The sequence below is a fragment of the Dendrobates tinctorius genome, unplaced genomic scaffold (genome assembly GCF_039654945.1).
Source record: "Dendrobates tinctorius isolate UK_male_01 unplaced genomic scaffold, ASM3965494v1 ptg000038l, whole genome shotgun sequence".
NCBI lineage: Eukaryota > Metazoa > Chordata > Amphibia > Anura > Dendrobatidae > Dendrobates > Dendrobates tinctorius.
The window spans coordinates 28,005,354-28,026,285 of NW_027361706.1; the positions used below are offsets into that span (position 1 = coordinate 28,005,354).

General features: G+C 42.7%; 1 protein-coding gene across 1 annotated transcript in view; it reads right to left on the reverse strand.

Moving 5' to 3' along the window:
• The window catches only part of STAB1 (stabilin 1), a 281,241-nt gene that overhangs the window by 237,050 nt on the left and 23,259 nt on the right, over positions 1-20,932 (reverse strand). Inside the window, exons 8-11 of the mRNA XM_073574319.1 lie at positions 15,959-16,155; positions 12,728-12,858; positions 9,280-9,407; positions 1,708-1,787 (exon numbers count right to left, since the gene is read on the reverse strand). Coding sequence (XP_073430420.1) covers positions 1,708-1,787; positions 9,280-9,407; positions 12,728-12,858; positions 15,959-16,155 — 536 coding nt within the window. The remainder of the gene's footprint in view (positions 1-1,707; positions 1,788-9,279; positions 9,408-12,727; positions 12,859-15,958; positions 16,156-20,932) is intronic.

A 20,932-nucleotide genomic window follows, 5' to 3' on the forward strand; every position in this document is an offset into this window, starting at 1 on the left:
GCTGATCCTGGTGGCAGATGCACGACGTGTCTACAGGCAGAGGAAGTCAGTCACGTTAAAAGGGTTTTCCCACAAACGAAAGTTCATTTTAAAAATTGTTTGTGTCTGACCGTGTACGGAGCATACCACGTCTCCTGGGCAGGGGAGGAAGCAAAAGAGAATACTGACATTACAGCATGGGATCACAGAGGATTCATTTTGTGAGGTAAAATATTTCACTTACTGTTTTTAAACAATATTTTACCTCACAAAATGTATCCTCTGCGATCTCCTGCTGTAATGTCAGTATTGTCTTTTGCCTCCTCCCCTGCCCAGGAGCTGTGGTATGTTCTGTACATGGTCAGACACAGGGGTGAGAGAGACAGAGCACAGGGGCGAGACAGCTCAAATGGGACAGCACATGAGGGGAGAACATAGCACAGGAAGGAGTGAGACAGCAGACAAAGGGGATATCACATGGGGTAGACAGGTCAAAGAGGAGAGCATAGACGGGAGAAGTCAGTACATGGGGAAAGAGAGAGTGGATAGGTGGGTGACCACATGGGGGGGGGGGAAAGAGATTCTCAACGCTGCAAAGCCTGCCCCCATCGTGACATTACCACCCTCCCTATGCGATAGCATCTGGCCTCCATCTAGGTTTAGATATACTATGACTGCCAATGACTGAGAAAACCCTACAAGATTGGCTGTTTCTGAAATACTTGTTTAATGTTCCTCATATCACTAGACTTTCCCGCTGAAATGCGAATTCACTACGAAACTGATCTGCGGACAACTTGCTTCCTTGATTTTATGCCTCACCCATGATCACGGGTCTAATTTCCTTACAGGAAAACTTTGATCTTGAAAGGGCAAGTGTCTCTAATAAAGTGGCCATTCAGTGTGTTGTGTGTGCTCTACTACAAAAAATCACCTAATAGCTAAACTGCTCAGAAGGGTCCCTAATGTCCCCCACCAAAGGGCCTTGAATGTCTCCCCGAAAGAGCCCAACTTTCTAGCAAAACTTGACTTCAAACTTTTAGGTTATGGGATCCCGGCATGTAGAGCGTGATCACACAGCCCTCAACTGCCCCTCTTGCAGTCATAGGGGGGGATTCTCGCTCTTTTGCACTAATCCAGAGCTGTCACATACTTTACTAAACTGTCACCTCACCAAACGGTAATGACGTTACCATTAAGTACCCAGAGGGAAGAGTGAGATATTGTGCTTTCTCTACAAGTGGGGAATTGGAGGGTTGTGGGATTCCACTCTGCATACACATGACAAATTTTGAGCTGGGAAAAAAAAAACCCAGACAAAACTGCAGACAGGTCACATGTTAGTCACAGGTTGCAAGACAAAAACAAAAGAATGAGCAATGAAAAGGAAAAATAAATGAAAAATTGTAAGTGGTTATTAAAATGTCAAGATCACCTTTGTTTCCAGATATACATGTTTTACCATAAACCAGACTATTGTGTGCAGGTATTCTGTATTTTCATATGTATTTCATCCAAATATTTTTAGCACTAAACGTACTTTGAAGCTAATGGGGTAAAATCTTGCGGCAAAAACACCCCCAAGATTGTTGGATGTTCTGCGACAGTTGCATTGCGGGTCACAAGGCCACCCCATTCACAACCATTAGATGCAATATTGGTTTGTAACCCTCGCCGTTAGGACAAAAATTATACAATACGGTCACCCATTGTACCATCTGTACTTACGTTCATGTGACGTTGCTTTATAAGGGGAACAAACACTGTGAATGGACCGTATTTTCGCAAACTCAATCCACACCCTTCCTCTATCAAACAGAAGCAAGAAAACAGTATTAGCAGAACAGCATGATATGGCTTTTTATTACAGGACATTGCATATCCCAATATTTAAAATGAATGAATAAAAATATCAGATAAGAATGACTGAAAATTGTTAACCTGAAAGGTATTAGGTGTTCGTGTCTCCCCAAGGCACAAATGCAATAAAGATAACCGAAGAGGAAGAATGGGTGCCAGGACAAAGGGAAAAAAAAACGGTAATTAGACCTACCGGTAATTGTGTTTCCAGGAATCCATCCTGACAGCACGCTGGAGGATGTCCTTCTTATCCACGGTGGGACAGGAAACCACGAGAGTTCAAAAGGACCCTCCCCTCACCACCCTTAAATGATTTCTCAAAGCAACACGTCTGGATGGATGCAAGAAGATTTTTATTTAGCAAAATTTCCTCATACACATGTTACATCATAGTAGTATGGATGAATATCATAGGGAAGGAATTAACAGTGCTGTCAGGATGGATTCCTGGAAACACAATTACCGGTAGGTCTAATTACCGTTTTCCAGGTCACCACCTGACAGCACGCTGGAGTAGTACCAAAGGAGACTGGTCCTAGGGTGGGACTACCGCATGGAGTACCTTTCTGCCGATTACCAATTGTGCGGATACCACATCTAATTTATAATGTTTAGAGAAGGTACTGAGACTGGACCAGGACGCGGCCCTGCAGATCTGTTCTGTCAAGCCTCCCCCCCTCTCTGCCCATTACGTGGCCATGGCCCTAGTTGAGTGGGCTTTAAGGTTCCCTGGGGCATTCTTCCCCTGTGTCCTATAGGCTAGACTAATTGTGGATTTAATCCATATTGCGATTGTGCATTTAGACGCCTTTCTCCCTTTATTCGGACCACTGTATTGAACGAAGAGATTATCTTTTCTCCAAGGCCTGGTTGCGTCTAGGTACCTGAGTACTGACTCCCTGACATCTAGGTTATGGTAGGCGCTCTCCTTTTTATTCTTAGGGAACTGACAATTAAGGGAGTACCACCTCTTGATTCATATTTGAATCTGAGATGACTTTTGGAAGAAAAGCCTGGTCAAGTCTTAAGATTAATCTATCGTCAAACAGCTGTAGATAAGGATCCTGGATAGACAGGACCTGGAGTTCTCCTAGCCTCTTTGCTGACGTGATTGCTACTAGAAATGCTGTTCTGATCGAGAGATTACCAATCCCTATGTCTGCCTCTAGCTGGAATGAGCGTTTACATAGTGTATTGATGACTAGGTTAAGGTCCTAGGGGGGAACAGACTTCCTTATTAAGGGTTTTAGCCTCTGAACGGCCCTGGAGAAACGGGCTATCCAAGGGTGTGCTGATAGGGCGCAGTCGTAGAACCCGCCAAGGGCTGCGATTTGTACTCTTAGCATACTGGGTCTAAGGCCCTTTTTGAACCCTGCCTGTAAGAAGTCCAGAATCTTAGGGATGTTGGGGTGGTCAGTCTCAACTGTCGTCTCTCCACAGAAGCTGCAGAATCTCTTCCAGATCTTGTTATATATCGCGGCGGTTACAGGTTTCCTACTCGCCTGCAGGGTAGAGATGACGTCATCTGACAGGCCCCTTGATTTTTAAGACCTGCCGCTCAGGATCCAGGCTGACAACTGGAGTGCTTCTGGCTTCTGGTGCCAAACCGGACCTTGGAGGAGGAGGTCCCTTCTTTCTGGTAGAAGAATGGGTTCTTCCTCTGCCATCTTCCTGAGCAAGGGGAACCAACTCCTCTTCGGCCAGAATGGCACTATTAGTATGACTCTGGCTTTGTCTTCGTTGATTTTCCTGAGAGTCCGCGGTATGAGGGCGAGAGGCGGGAAGGCGTATAACAGGCCCTTGCTCCATGATTGTGATAGGGCGTCGATTCCTGCTGGGTTCCCCAGAGGATTCAGAGAGTAGAAGGTCCTGACTTTTGTGTTCTGCTTGACTGCGAACAGGTCTATCTCCGGTGTTCCCCACTGGCTGCATAGATTGTTGAATACTTCGTTGTTCAACTCCCATTCTGTTGCGACTACTCTTCTCCTGCTGAGGAAGTCCGCCACCTGGTTTTTGTCGCCTTCTAGGTGCACTGCTGAGATCAAGAGGGTGTTCCTTTCTGCCCACTTGAAGATCTGTTCGGCTAGGCGTTGTAGTCCTGGGTGTCTTGGACTGCCCTGGTGACGAAGGAAAGCTACTGTCGTGGTATTGTCTGACAGTACCTTGATGTGCTTGTTTCTCACCAGGGATTGGGCGGACAATAGTACCTTCCATACCGCATGAAGCTCCCTGAAGTTGGAGGACTCTGCGCTGTCCTCCCGGCCCCATCGCCCCTGGTAGTATCTTCCTCAAACGTGTCCGTCCCAACCTTGCTGGCTTGCGTCTGTGGTGACTATGACCTCCGGGGACCGGGTCCATGAGACACCGGTGCGTAGATTTTTCTGAACGGTCCACCACCCCAGGGAATTCCTGACTCGGTGAGACAATCGGATCTTCTTGTCGAACGAGCTTTGTCTTCTGTCCCAGGAAGACAGAACTGCTCGTTGTAAATCTCGAGAGTGGAACTGGCTCCATCTGACGCAGGGAATACAGGATGTCATCAGGCCTAGAATTCTCATGGCTTCCTTGATAGAGACCCGTTTTTTTGCGAACTGGCGAATCCTTTCCTTCGTGCTGGTCTTTTTCTTCTGGAAGGTAGGACATTCTTTCTTCTGAGTCTAGCATTACTCCCAGGAATTTCATCCTTGGCTTGGGTATTAGATCTGATTTTTGCCAGTTTATAATCCAACCCAAGCTCTGCAGCGTGGAGATCAAAGACTGACAGTCGAGTCTGAGCTGGGCCACTGAATCTGCTATGATGAGGAAATCGTCTAGGTAGGGGACCACTGTGATATTTCTGACTCTTAGGTAGGCCACTACACCTCTATCATCAGTTTCGTAAAGACTCTTGGGGCTGACGCTAGCCCAAAGGGGAGGCAGCGAAACTGATAATGATAAATCTTGCCCTCTTTCCTGACTGCAAACCTGAGATACCTCTGATGGTCTGGATGGATGGGAACATGGTAATATGCACGCTTTAAATCTAGAGTACACATTACCACCCCCCTCCCTAGGAGGGGAATCATGGATTTTACTGATTCCATCTTGAACCTTTTGTATCTTAGCCACCTGTTTAGGGGTTTGAGATTTATTATAGTTCTGGACTCTCCTGACGGCTTTTTTATCGAGAAGAGGCTTGAGTAGTGCCCTCTGCCTTCCTCTCGAGCGGGTACTGGGATGACTGTGGCCATCGCCAGGAGGTCCTGGATGTCCAACCACATAGGGGAGGCAGAATGGAGGTGGGAGCTGGTTACCAGAAATCGGCTTGGAGGGAGGGAGTCGAACTCTATCCTGTACCTCTGAGAGATTATCTGTAGCACCCAGGGGCTGCTGGAAATTTGCTGCCACTCCCCTAGGAACCCGAGCAATCACCCCCCTACTCTGGTGGCGTCATTTTCTTCGGGAGTTTGACCCGGAGAAGATGGAGTCTCTATTTCTACCCCTGCTCTCTCCCCCTTTGGGGTAGCTCCATCTTCCCATTTTCCCTTTCCCTCTGTAGTCCGTTCTCTGGTTAAAACGGGGTGTACGAAAGGGCTGATATTTTTTGCGTTTCTCTTCCGGAAACCCTTTTTTCTCATCAGAGGCTTTTTCTAAAATATGGTCAAGAACAGGCCCGAAGACCTTGCCTCCAGAAAAGGGGATTGAGCAGAGATTATTCTTGGATTGTATATCCCCCGACCAGCTCTTTAGCCAGATGGCTCTCCTGGCCGTAAATCTGACGGTCTCTGCTGAGGCGTAAGCTAAAAACCCAGTGGCTAATTTTAACAAGGGAATGGATTTTAGAATAGTCTCCCTTGGGGTTCTATCTGTAAGGTGCTCCTCTAAATCGTCTGCCCACAGGTGCATTGAACGTGCTACAGATGTTGCCGCTATATTAGCCCGTATGACCACGGCCGAACTTTCCCAGGCTCTCTTTAGGAGGCCGTCCGCCTTCCGGTCCAAGGGCTCTTTTAGATTAGAAGAATCCTCAAAGGGAATGGCTGTTTTTTTAGACTCCTTTGCGACCGGGATATCTATTTTTGGGATTTCCTCCCAGACCTTGACCTCCTCTGGGTCAAATGGTAGGCGGAGTTTAAAGTCTCTAGGGACAGTGAGTCTCTTCTCCGCCTCTTCCCATTCCTCTAAGATCATCGTTCGTATATGCGTATTCACTGGGAAGACCATTGAGGTCTGCGACCGCAGCCCCCCAAACATCTCGTCCTGTACCGATAGAGTCTCTGGGGGCCCCTCGAACTGCATAGTGTGCCTTACTGCGCCCAGCAGTTCGTCCGTATCCCCGGATGAAAAAAGATATCTTTTCCCCTTCTCTGTGGGCTCTCTCATCTCTTCCTCCTCTAGCCCTGATTCGGACGGGTCCTCCTCCGACGAGGAGTCCGACTCCCTTGGCCTCTTACCGGATACCTGGGGAAACGGCTGCGGAGTCTGGGGGCATCACAGGCCTGATACTGAAGCCTGCACCTCCTCCCTTATAATGGATCTCATGTTAGACATAATAGTGGCTTGCTCATCCCCCACTATGCGTCTGGTGCATGCGTCACATAAGGGCTTTTGCCATGTGTCCTCTAGTTTTTTGGCACAAATTAGGCACTTTTTCACCTTCTTCCTAGACTCCTTCTACTCCGCTGGGGTCCCCTGGAATACATAGAATATGTGTCCTGTGGGATCTGTCTACCTAGGGTCCTGCAGTAACCTTTGTGAGGTACTCATGTGACCCTGGCTCTCCGGCCCAGTCTCATTTTTAGCCTGATCCTCCATGTTCCTTTAGGAATGGCTGTCTGGGGCTGCTGCACCGCCTGCCGCTGGTCAGCGCGCCTGGATTGGCATGCCGCGATGTCCGACCTGCTCCGAGATCCCCCTGGGAGGAGACGTCGCCTGTCTGCTCCAAGCTCCGGGAGCACGTGGTTCAGTTTAAAATCTGCCGTGACTGAACCGCTACCCGGAAATGACGCTGTTCCAGCGACCTGGAAGTGGCGTCGGGCCTGCGACGCCGCCACCTGGAGAGGCGCGGCCGCCCTAAGCCGGCCACGATCTGCCTGCTTCGCCTGGCTGTGGCCAGAGTCCGATGTCGCGTCTGGCCTGCGGGGATGCCCTGCGGCAGCGATGTATTCCCGGGACTGCTTACTAAGATGAAGCTTCTGTAGAGGCGGCCCGGCAGAGGGACATCAGAGGAGACGCCTGGAGTCGAGAGCCCCTTTTCGGGAGAAGCGACCCCGTCTCCCAGGAGCAGCGCTACACTGGGTCTGCTGAGGGACCCTCAGGTGGGTGTCAGCTTGCAGAATTCTTGAGGTGGGAAGGGAAAGGCTGGGCCCCCCGATCCTCACCATCTGCTCGGAACGGTCGGATCCCTCTCGTCGTTCCTATCTGCAGTGGGACAGGAAAAATACTGAAGGGTGGTGAGGGGAGGGTCCTTTTGAACTCTCGTGGTTTCCTGTCCCACCGTGGATAAGGAGGACGTCCTCCAGCGTGCTGTCAGGTGGTGACCTGGAAAAACAGTTTATCAAAAGATGAAAAAACTTTATTCAAACACAAATATTAAAAAATGATAGATCCAGCAATGCAAACAAAGGGTAAGATTGGTGGGTGAGCCATACTGAGAACCCCAAGGTAATTGGTACAGAACACAAAACGTTATATATTAAATGTAATATAGAATAGGATTCATAAATATTCAATCAATAATATACATTTTGGTTAGAGATGATTATCAAACAGTATCTGTACAAAGAGTGCCAATAAATAATAAACCCACAAATAGTTAAAAAATAAGTATGCAATAACAAAAGGGCTCATCCACCAAACACCCGACGCACGTTTCGCTGTGGCTTCATCAAGGGTCCCCAGGGAAGCAATTCACACAACCATAGCAACACTCAGGAATTTAAAGAGAATCTTATCTAATTTACTAAGTACTAGTACGGTAATTCTGGAGAATCTTTCCTTATAACGTTTCTCTGTTAGCCCTCCTAGAAATTTGTGAATAAATTGACAACTGGGTGGTACCAGTTGGGGGGGGGGTGTCCCTCCACACTTTGACACTCTCCAATCAGGGCTGACTATCACACTGTAGGGACACACCCCTACGCCAGGGGACTATTAACACCCAGTGGAATAACAGAGAAATGGCACAATGAAGATTCATAAGAAAAAAATGTCCAGAATTTTTGTCACAAGTTTGTCACTTTTTATATGTTACTGTATTAAGAAACTTGAGAAGTAAACCAACATACCCAGTCAATTAAGAAAAATGTTACATCTCCCTGCAAATGCTTTACTAACCCCTTACCGACATATGACATACTGGTACGTCATATGTCAACTCCCTGACTTTGAAGCGGGATCGCATACTGAGTCTGTATATTTCCCAGCAGATGATGGCTGTATTATTCAGCTATCATCTGCTTCTAACAGGTATGGGTGGAGAGGAGCTCTGCCTGTGGAGGTTAACCTTTAGAATGCCTCTTTTAATCTCTGACAGCGGGATTTAACACACATCAGCAGGGGCAGTGCCTCATTGAATACTTCCATTGCTGTGCCCGTGACATGATCGTGTGGAGGCTTCCATGACAAAAGGGAGTCTATTGAAGACTGTCATTATGGTAGTCCTTTGAAAACCAGCTTTGGTTGGTGTCCATAGGAGATCGTGATATCTGCTATATACGGCAATGTAAAATAAATTAATCCGATTAGTAAATGGCGTACAGAGAAAAAAATCAAAACTCCAAAATTGAGTTTTTTTGGTCACCACAACAGAAAAAATGTATTAACAGGTGATCAAACCAACGTATATATCCCAAAGTGATATCAATGAAAATATTGGCTGGGTCTGGGCACAAAAAAAAATTATTCCTCACACGGCTCCAGATCCCAATAATTGAAAAAGGTGATGGCTCTCGAAAAATGGCAACATAAAAAAAAAAAAAAAAAAAATGATACAAATTTTTGATTAACAAATTTCTGGATGGTTTTCACCACTTAAGTGAAATAAAAACTATATACATGTTTGGTATCTGTGTATTCGAAATGACCTAGATAATCGTACTGATAGGTCATTTTTACGGTAAAATGAACCCTGTACATAAATTTTAAAAAACAAAAACAATTGTGAATTTGCGCTTTTTTCACCATTTTGCGACACTGTAATTTTTCTCCCGCTTTCCAGCACATCACATGATAAAATGGATAAAGCTATTCAAAAGTACAACTCGTCTCGCAAAAAAACAAGCCGTCATATGGCTATGTCGATGGAAAAATAAAAAAGTTATGGCTCTTGGAATAAGGTGAGGAAAACAATGAAAAGGAAAAAAAAGGAAATTGGCCACATCGGAAAGGGATTAAAGCTATATACTTGCACATTGGACCTACATGGCGTAAGCAGGTAAACCCAACAAATTTTTGTCTCACCAAAAAGTCTCAGTGCACCCGGCTGTTTCCTCATTATCTGATCATCAATATTCAGCTTCTGCATCTCGTATAAAAGGCTTCCATAGCAGTTTCTGCCATCACCAATCTCTCCTTCATGACAAACACACCTATGGTACATAGAATTTCTTATTTCATTCACTTGAAGTTTGTAAAATTAACAAAGTTGTTACAATTAATTCATTTTTTTTTTTTTTTTTACATAGGCTATCAACATAATGCACCTACAGTTGTAGCCAAAAGTATTGACACCCCTGCAATTCTGTCAGATAATACTCAGTTTCTTCCTGAAAATGATTGCAAACTCAAATTCTTTGGTATTACTATCTTCATTTAATTTGTCTTAAATGAAAAAACACAAAAGAGAATGAAGCAAAAAGCAAAACATTGATCATTTCACACAAAACTCCAAAAATGGGCCAGACAAAAGTATTGGCGCCCTCAGCCTAATACTTGGTTGCACAACCTTTAGCCAAAATAAGGCTGTGTGCACACGATGCAGATTTGCAGCGGTTCCGCAGCGGATTTTACCGCGCAGAAACGCTGCATATCCGCATTGTGATGTACAGTAGCCTTAAAATGAATGGAAAAAAAAAAAAAAAAAAATGCTGTGCAGACGCTGCAGATTTTTCCGCGCGGTTTTCCCGCGGTACAAAATCCGCAGCATGTTACTTCTTTTGTGCGGTTTTCCATCTCCCCTGTCACCAAATCCGCAGGGCGAAAACCGCAATGGAAAACCGCACAAAAACCACAAGAAAACCACATGAAAAATGGAAGAAATCCGCAGGAAAAATGCAGGTCATTTGACCTGCGGATTTCTTCCATTCTGCGCGGAAAAATCCGCAGGGCTAAAAAGTCCGTCTGCACACAGCCTAAGTGCGACCAACCGCTTCCGGTAACCATCAGTGAGTGTCTTACAATGCTCTGCTGGAATTTTAGACCATTCTTCTTTGGCAAACTGCTCCAGGTCCCTGATATTTGAAGGGTGCCTTCTCCAAACTGCCATTTTTAGATCTCTCCACAGGTGTTCTATGGGATTCAGGTCTGGACTCATTGCTGGCCACCTTAGAAGTCTCCAGTGCTTTCTCTCAAACCATTTTCTAGTGCTTTTTGAAGTGTGTTTTGGGTCATTGTCCTGCTGGAAGACCCATGACCTCTGAGGGAGAGCCAGCTTTCTCACACTGGGCCCTACATTATGCTGCAAAATTTGTTGGTAGTCTTCTGACTTCATAATGCCATGCACACGGTCAAGCAGTCTAGTGCCAGAGGCAGCAAAGCAACCCCAAAACATCAGGGAACCTCCGCCATGTTTGACTGTAGGGACTGTGTTCTTTTCTTTGAATGCCTATTTTTTTCTCCTGTAAACTCTATGTTGATGCCTTTGCCCAAAAAGCTCTACTTTGGTCTCATCTGACCAGAGAACATTCTTCCAAAACGTTTTAGGCATTTTCAGGTAAGTTTTGGCAAACTCCAGCCTGGCTTTTTTATGTCTCGGGGTAAGAAGTGGGGTCTTCCTGGGTCTCCTACCATACAGTCCCTTTTCATTCAGACGCCGACGGATAGTACAGGTTGACACTGTTGAACCCTCGGACTGCAGGGCAGCTTGAACTTGTTTGGATGTTAGTCGAGGTTCTTTATCCAGCATCCGCACAATCTTGCGTTGAAATCTCTTGTCAATTTTTCTTTTCCGTCCACATCTAGGGAGGTTAGCCACAGTGCCATGGGCCTTAAACTTCTTGATGACACTGCGCACGGTAGACACAGGAACATTCAGGTCTTTGGAGATGGACTTGTAGCCTTGAGATTGTTCATGCTTCCTCACAATTTGGTTCCTCAAGTCCTCAGACAGTTCTTTGGTCTTCTTTCTTTTCTCCATGCTCAATGTGGTACACACAAGGACACAGGACAGAGGTTGAGTCAACTTTAATCCATGTCAACTGGCTGCAAGTGTGATTTAGTTATTGCCAACACCTGTTAGGTGCCACAGGTAAGTTACAGCTGCTGTTAATTACACAAATTAGAGAAGCATCACATGATTTTTCGAACAGTGCCAATACTTTTGTCCACCCTCTTTTTTATGTTTGGTGTGGAATTATTTCCAATTTGGCTTTAGGACACTTCTTTTTGTGTTTTTTCATTTAAGACAAATTAAATGAAGATAATAATACCAAAGAATTTGTGTTTGCAATCATTTTCAAGAAGAAACTGAGTATTATCTGACAGAATTGCAGGGGTGTCAATACTTTTGGCCACAACTGTATAGCACTGAAATATTTGGTGAGTTCCTGAAAAAAATGGAATTGGGGGATGCTGCAAACTGCTGAACTTGGTCATCAAAAGTGTCTGGAGCAGAACTACTATACGCCAAGTTCAATTCAGCCAGACAGTTTACATATCTGGCACCTAGACAATTTACAGAAAATAAGGGAAGGTCTCTGTTTCTCGGCTCCTGCTCTCCTGTCTGTCAAACTACACACAGGAGAGCAGGAGCTTTCAGTTTAGGCCATTGGACAATGGCAGGAGCAATGCATTCTGGGACGTAAGGGGGAAGGAAGTTCTAGGACATTTAGTGCTGGCAGAATGGACAGCAAGTTACAGCGCAGGAGAACCTGGACAATACCAAGACATATTAGACTGATATGTGCCCCAAAATAAATTTTAACTTTTTGTGGGCAAAAAGGGTGGTAAATCTATTTCTCTGCAGATGTTTTGTGAGGTGTGACAAATATACTGGTAGAGTACTGGAGGGGAGATATGTGTCACTACCCTTGGTGGCATCAGTCATGTGAAACCCAGAATATTTTCCTCCAGCACACTAGGCGATGAGATTTTGTAGCCAAGTTGCCTAAAAGGGTTGGATTTAATGTGGACAACCATAGAGTGGGTGGGAGGATGTCCACCTTATCTCCACCAGCAGCCCAGCACCGGCGTGATGTCATAGTCATGTGTTAAGTCACATGGGAGAAATAGTCACATGGTCTGGGGTTTAAATAACTGGACTCTAGAGGCTGTCTTTGGTCAGCAAGACTGGAGAGAGGTTGTTCAGTGGCTTTTGTGTCCTGCAGAAAGACTGAACCTGTGCTGCTCCAGAGCGGGATGTTACCCGCATACGTATGGACGGTGTTGCAGCATTTTGTTTTATTTTTTGTTGTTTTCCTGTTTTAGCCTGAAAGGCTGCGTTTATTTTTCCTTTTTTTGATGGTTTATGCCGCGTAATAATAAACTAACTGAAGATATAAAGAGACGGTGTTCTTATTTCTTTCCTCTGTATACCAGTACGTGAGTTGAACTACTACAGCAGACACAGATATCCTTTTAGGTGACATTGTTAAGCTGCTAATTAACTAATTTAATCAAATACTATATACAAGGCATTACAATCCAGCCTGGCAAATACTAAGCTGATGTCATCCATTATCAATAGACTTACTTCTGCACTCCGGGAGATACTTCTTCACACTGTGCACTTTTACCGCATGTTGAAATGCGACAAATGAAAGGTGAATAACACCCCATAGATACATTTCGGGTTATCATTCCGGGCAAACAACTGCAAAAAGACTGGTAATTACTTATAGTTAGTACAAAGAAAAGCAATGTCACAGCATACTTCATTCTATAGCCCATTATACCAATGCACTGGACAATTCTCAACCTGCTTATTATCAATAGTCATTCATTTTGTCTCTTTTTCAGTGTGGCCAGCATTTCGATTTTTCTGTGTGGACAGAGTATGTTTTTTTATACTCTTTCTCTTACATCTACCAAGTATCAACAGTCCCTATGCCCCCATTTTATACCAAAAAAGTCATTCAAGAAAGGAGAAAACAAAAAGCTATCGTGAGAGAGCTCATGACTCCACGTGTATTCAATCGCTGACCAGCCAGCCTCACTAACAGCTGCAGCTTGTACTGAGTAGTGTGAGATCTTTACAGCAGCGGGGAAGAGGGGCAGTGAGGAGCCATCAACCTGTCTGGGTGAGTAGAGATTGAATACACTTTGGACTCATGGGCTCTCCTCTCACTCTTTAGATGGTGTATGAAAATGAACTTTACTCATCCACCACTGCATTTCTGGACTCCCTTGGCCTTTTTAGACACAGCACATCTTCAGCAAATAACCGCTGCAGCCAATCACTGGCCTAAGACATCTTGTACTGTCTATTTTGACATCAATGCTGAAACCATTGATCAAGAGCAGCATGAATCATACACTGGATGCCTCATTGTAGCTGTGTATGATTTTTGCTACATTTACACCCACATGCATTTATTTTTTATTTATTTAACAAACAATTTTCTCGGTGTGTCTCTGTTTAAAAACTGCAACAGGAAGACTATTTTTTTTCATTATTATTCATTGACTCTTAGTAATGGATGAGTTAAAAATGAATTAAAAAACACAAGTGGAACTCTGATATCTTCCGCTATTCATCCATATCTCACGGATTCCTACAGTCATATGCTAAAGTTTGGGCACCCCTATTAATGTTAAACTTTTTTTTTTTTTATAACAATTTTGGTTTTTGAAACAGCTATTTCAGTTTCATATATCTAATAACTGATGGACTCCGTTATATTTCTGGATTCAAATGAGGTTTATTGTACTAACAGAAAATGTGCAATCTGCATTTAAACAAAATTTGACTGGTGCAAAAGTATGGGCACCTCAACATAAAAGTGACATTAATATTTCGTAGATCCTCCTTTTGCAAAAATAACAGCCTCTAGTCGCTTCCTGTAGCTATTAATGAGTTCCTGGATGAAGGTATTTGTGACCATTCCTGTTTACAAAACAATTCCAGTTCAGTTAAGTTTGATGGTCGCCGAGCATGGACAGCCCGCTTCAAATCATCCCTCAGATGTTCAATGATATTCAGGTCTGGGGACTGGGATGGCCATTCCAGAACATTGTAATTGTCCCTCTGCATGAATACCTGAGTAGATTTGGAGCGGTGTTTTGGATCATTGTCTTGCTGAAATATCCATCCCCTGCGTAACTTCAACTTCGTCACTGATTCTTGCACATTATTGTCAAGAATCTGCTGATACTGAGTTGAATCCATGCGACCCTCAACTTTAACAAGATTCCCGGTGCCGGCATTGGCCACACAGCCCCAAAGCATGATGGAACCTCCACCAAATTTTACTGTGGGTAGCAAGTGTTTTTCTTGGAATGCTGTGTTTTTTAGCCTTCATGCATAACGCCTTTTTGTATGACCAAACAACTCAATCTTTGTTTCATCAGTCCACAGGACCTTCTTCCAAAATGTAACTGGCTTGTCCAAATGTGCTGTTGCATACCTCAGGCGACTCTGTTTGTGGCGTGCTTGCAGAAACGGCTTCTTTCGCATCACTCTCCCATACAGCTTCTCCTTGTGCAAAGTGCGCTGTATTGTTGACCGATGCACAGTGACACCATCTGCAGCAAGATGATGCTACAGGTCTTTGGAGGTGGTCTGTGGATTGTCCTTGACTGTTCTCACCATTCTTCTTATCTGCCTTTCTGATATTTTTCTTGGCCTGCCACTTCTGGGCTTAACAAGAACTGTACCTGTGTTCTTCCATTTCCTTACTATGTTCCTCACAGTGGAAACTGACAGGTTAAATCTCTGAGACAACTTTTTGTATCCTTCCCCTGAAAAGCTATGTTGAATAATCTTTGTTTTCAGATCATTTGAGAGTTGTTTTGAGGAGCCCATGATGCCACTCTTCATAGGAGAATCAAATAGGAGAACTACTTGCAAGTGGCCACCTTAAATACCTTTTCTCATGATTTGATACACCTGGCTATGAAGTTCAAAGCTCAATGAGGTTACAAAACCAATTTAGTGCTTCAGGAAGTCAGTAAAAAGTAGTTAGGAGTGTTCAAATCAAGAAAATGATAAGGGTGCCCATACTTTTGCACCGGTCAAATTATGTTTAAATGCAGATTGCACATTTTCTGTTAGTACAATAAACCTCATTTGAATCCAGAAATATAACTGAGTCCATCAGTTATTAGATATATGAAACTGAAATAGCTGTTGCAAAAACCAAAATCGTTATAAAGCAAAAAGGTTAACATTAATAGGGGTGCCCAAACTTTAACATATGACTGTATAAACTTTAATGGTCGGAAAAGGATCAGGATAAGAATAGGACCTGCTCAAGGAAGAGAGACAGGAATCCATTTTTAAAAAAGTTGTGTTTATGGATCAAATAATCTATATCAGATTTTTTTTTTTTTTTTTTTTAAAAGCACAGCAAACAGATGGATAAAACAGATGTGTGAATGAAGGCTTACTCTGAAACGCCGCAATGTTTCAGGACAAACATACTTTGAAAGGCTGGCCAGGGACAATGTGTCTCGGATGCCTAGTGCGAGATACGTCCCCGGTGGCCTCTTCTTGCTGTACTTCCTTAGACTGGCAGATGGGAAGGGAAGTTGCCACCAGGACTGGCCTTGAGACACATGGTCCCTGTAAGGCTTTTCAAAGTACTGTATATTTGTCCTGAAACGTTGCAGAATTTCAGAGTAAAACATACACAGCTAGAATAAATGGAGTCAGACTCTGATTCATGCTGCTGATTATTCGGGCACCATGAATCAGACAGTAGGTTCCCTATAAATATGGTATGATATGTGTAAAAGAATAAAGAAAATGGTCATTAATGCTTACCTTGCCAGGGCTTCTATATACACATTTTGTCGAATTTTCGGGGCACCCTCCATTGTTAAAAGAACATGGATTATAAGCGAGGCACGTTTTCCCATCGCCATAATAATCTTTTCTACATTCACATGTGTACTGTTGAGGCCCAGTTGATTTGCACACAGCATACGGACTACATGGCGAAGGTCTACATGGGTCCTTGGCTATTGAAAGAAAGCAAATATTACAAGACCTCAAGCGTGGGGACCCTAGACGCGGGTTGCGAGCTTGCATATGTTGGCCAAGATATCGACTAATACCTCACATATTTTTATATGTATTTTTCTTGCACTTTTTTTCAGGTTGCAGTTGGGCCCATTTGGTTTTGTAAACTGTGCTGTCTGTTCACATGGGATGCATTTGGATAGCGCTGGGCAGCCCGCCTGACCTAATAGAAGGGCGTCACTAATAGGCTGTTAACTTGGATGCTGTGCATTGCCATAGTGTGAACAGTGCCGCATACAAGTCTCTATTGTGCAATAATATACCAAGCAACTGCCCCCTCCATTGATTGGTAGGCCGTGAGTGGTTGCTCCATCAATATTTTTGCACCTGTGTTACTACCATCTTAACTTCATGGGCCTGCGGCATCCTGAGAGTGAATTTGTCTGGAGGCCTGGGCAGGTAAACTGCCTTGTTTCTGCTGTTTTTTAAAATAGAGTCCTGCATAGCTGAAATCACAAAGATTCTGTCACTGTCCAAATATTTTCTTAGCATTATTTGAGGTCTGCGAGCAGCGTCGGACTGGAGCACCTTGGGCCCACCAGAGAAAATCATTCTTGGGGCCCACTATGTAGCTGCATAGAGTTAAATACCAGACCACCAATTGTGCGGTAAAACACGCTAATATCCGGGTATAATATAAGGTTGTACATGTCTTAATTATGTAGCAGGAGTTGTGGTAGCCCCCTCATAGAATATAAAGCAGCCCCCTCATAGAATATAATGTAGACCCCTCATAGAATATAATGCAGCCATCTCATAGAATATAATACTGCCCCCCTCATAGGGTATAATACTGCCCCCCTCATAGGGTATAATACTGCCCCCCTCATAGGGTATAATACTGCCCCCCTCATAGGGTATAATACTGCCCCCCTCATAGGGTATAATACTGCCCCCCTCATAGGGTATAATACTGCCCCCCTCATAGGGTATAATGCACCCCCTCATAGGGTATAATGCACCCCCTCATAGGGTATAATGCACCCCCTCATAGGGTATAATGCACCCCCTCATAGGGTATAATACTGCCCCCCTCATAGGGTATAATACTGCCCCCCTCATAGGGTATAATACTGCCCCCCTCATAGGGTATAATGCTGCCTCCTCATAGGGTATAATGCTGCCTCCTCATAGGGTATAATGCTGCCTCCTCATAGGGTATAATGCTGCCCCCTCATAGGGTATAATGCTGCCCCCTCATAGGGTATAATGCTGCCTCCTCATAGGGTATAATGCTGCCTCCTCATAGGGTATAATGCTGCCTCCTCATAGGGTATAATGCTGCCCCCCTCATAGGGTATAATGCTGCCTCCTCATAGGGTATAATGCTGCCTCCTCATAGGGTATAATGCTGCCTCCTCATAGGGTATAATGCTGCCTCCTCATAGGGTATAATGCTGCCTCCTCATAGGGTATAATGCTGCCTCCTCATAGGGTATAATGCTGCCCCCTCATAGGGTATAATGCTGCCTCCTCATAGGGTATAATGCTGCCTCCTCATAGGGTATAATGCTGCCCCCTCATAGGGTATAATGCTGCCTCCTCATAGGGTATAATGCTGCCTCCTCATAGGGTATAATGCTGCCTCCTCATAGGGTATAATGCTGCCCCCTCATAGGGTATAATACTGCCCCCTCATAGGGAATAATGCACCCCCTCATAGGGAATAATGCACCCCCTCATAGGGTATAATGCTATATAGATATATAGATATAGAGTTAGATAGATATAGATAGAAAGATAGATGTAGAAATAGATATAGAGATAGATAGTAGATAATGGATAGACAGTAGATAATGGATAGATATAGATAGAAAGATTCATAGAGATAGATATAAAGATAGATATAGAAAGAAATATAGATAGATAGATCGATAGGTAGCTAGATATAGAGATAGATAGAAAATAGATAATGGATAGATAGATAGATAGATATAGAGATAGATAGCTATAGATAGAAAGATATAGAGAGATAGATATATAGATAGAGATAGATAATAGATAGAGATATACAGATATAATAATAATAATATAGACATATATAGATAGATATAGAGATAAATATATATAGATAGATGGCTATAAATAAAAATAGATATAGAGATATATATAGAGATAGATAGATATAGAGATAATAGATATAGAGATAGATAGATAGATATAGAGATAGATATAGAGACAGATAGATATAGAAAGATAGATATAGAGATAGATATAGAGATAATAGCTAGATATAGAGATATGTATAGAGATAGATAGATATAGAGTTAGAAAGATAGATAGATATAGAGAGAGATATAGAGATAGATAGAGATAGCTAGATAGATGGATAGATAGATATAGATAATAGAGATAATAGATAGATATAGTAGATAGATATAGAGATAGATATAGAGATAGATGGATAGATCAATAGATAGATAGATACAGAGAGAGATAGATAATGAGATATAGAGATATAGTGTTAGATAGAAAGATAGATATAGAGATAGATATGGATATAGAGATAACAGATAGATATAGAGATAGATAGATATAGAGATAGATAGATATAGAGATAGATAGATGGATATAGAGATAATATATAGATAGATGGATATAGAGATAATATATAGATAGATAGATATAGAGATAATATATAGATAGCTATAGAGAGAGAGATATATAGATATAGAGAGAAAGATATAGATATAGAGATAGATATAGAGATAGATAGGTAGATAGATATAGAGATAATAGATAGATATAGAGATAGAGATAGATATAAAGATAGATAGATATAGAGAGAGCGGTAGATAGAGATAGATATAGAGAGAGATAGATACAGAGATCGATAAATAGATAGAGAGATAGATATAGATAATATATAGAGATAGATAAAGATAGATAATAAATATAGAGATAACAGATAGATATAGAGATAGAGTAAGATAGAAAGATATAGAGATAGGTAGATATAGATAATAGAGATAGCTAGATAGATAGACATAATAGATAGATATAGATAGATATAGAGATAGATAGAAAGATAGATATAGAGATAGATGTAGAGATAGAAAGATAGATATAGAGATAGAGCGATATATAGATAGAGATAGATATAGATAATAGATAGAGATAAATAGATAGATAGATAGATAGAGAAAGATGGATAGATATAGAGATAGAAAGATAGATAGATATACAGAGAGATAGATATAGAGATAGAGATAAATAGATAGATAGATATAGAGAGAGATATAGAGAGAAATAGATATAGATATAGAGATAATAGATATATATATAGATATAGAGAGAGATAGATACAGAGAAAAGATAGAGATAAATAGATAGAGAAAGATAGATATATAGATATAGAGATAGAAAGATAGATATAGAGATAGAGCGATAGATATACAGAGAGATAGTTATAGAGATAGAGATATATAGATAGATAGCTATAGAGAGAGATATAGAGATAGATATAGAGAGAAATAGATATAGATATAGAGATAGATATAGAGATAGATATAGAGATAGATATAGATATAGATATAGATATAAAGATAGATATAGAGATAGATATAGAGATAGAGCGATAGATAGCGAGAGATATAGATATAGAGATAGATAGATACAGAGAAAAGATATAGAGATAGATAACGGATAGATAAATAGATAGGTATAGAGATAGATAGATATAGATATTAGATAGAGATATATATATATATAGATAAAGATAGATAGATATAGATGGTAGCTAGATAGATAATAAATATAGAGATAATAGATATAGAGATAGATAGAGTAAGATAGATAGATATAGAGATAGATAGATAGACATAATAGATAGATATAGAGATATATATAGAAAGATATAGAGATAGATGTAGAGATAGAAAGATAGATATAAAGATAGAGCGATAGATAGAGATAGATATAGAAATAGATAGATATAGATAATAGATAGAGATAGAAAGATAGATAGATATAAGAGAGATAGAGAGATATATAGAGATAGATAGAGAGAGAGACAGATAGAGAGAGACAGATAGAGAGAGCGAGAGAGATATAAAAAACAAAACAAAACACAATACTCACCTCTCCTCCTCACTCCCACGCTGATCCCGGCTTCAGTGTCAGGAGCTGCCCCCTCTGCCAGACACACAGCGGGTGCGCGATGTAGTGACGTCATCGCGCACTGGCTGTGAGCCAGGAGCAGAGAGGACTGAGGGCGGCGCCGGCCCTGATGCAGAGCGGCTTACTGGGCTGGGGGCGGGGCCTCTGGGGGTGGAGACCTGAAATGATATTCACGGCTTCGCAGTGAATATTCATTTCACTTTAGCAGCGGGGACAGGGGCTCCTGCCTCCTGACACCCGCTGCTGCTCCGCTGGCAGGGGCCCCCATAGCAGCTGCATGGTGTGCGACACACCACTGGCTGGGGGCCCCTGGAGCAGCGGGGGCCCTAGGCAACTGCTGGCCCTGTATGCCTGCAGGTGCCAGGGCCCACCGGAGAATCCACCGGTTCTCCGGTGGGCCAGTCCGACGCTGTCTGCGAGCACTGCATGGTTTTGTTATTTTGACCATTTCTCATTTTCTGAAAATAAATACAAAATTTAGTGCTTGGAAATTTGGAGACCTTTTGTCAGTAGTTTATAGAATTAAAGAGCAATTTACATTTTAACAAAAAATATACCTATAAAGAGAAAAATCAGGCAAAATGAAAAGTTTGCGGA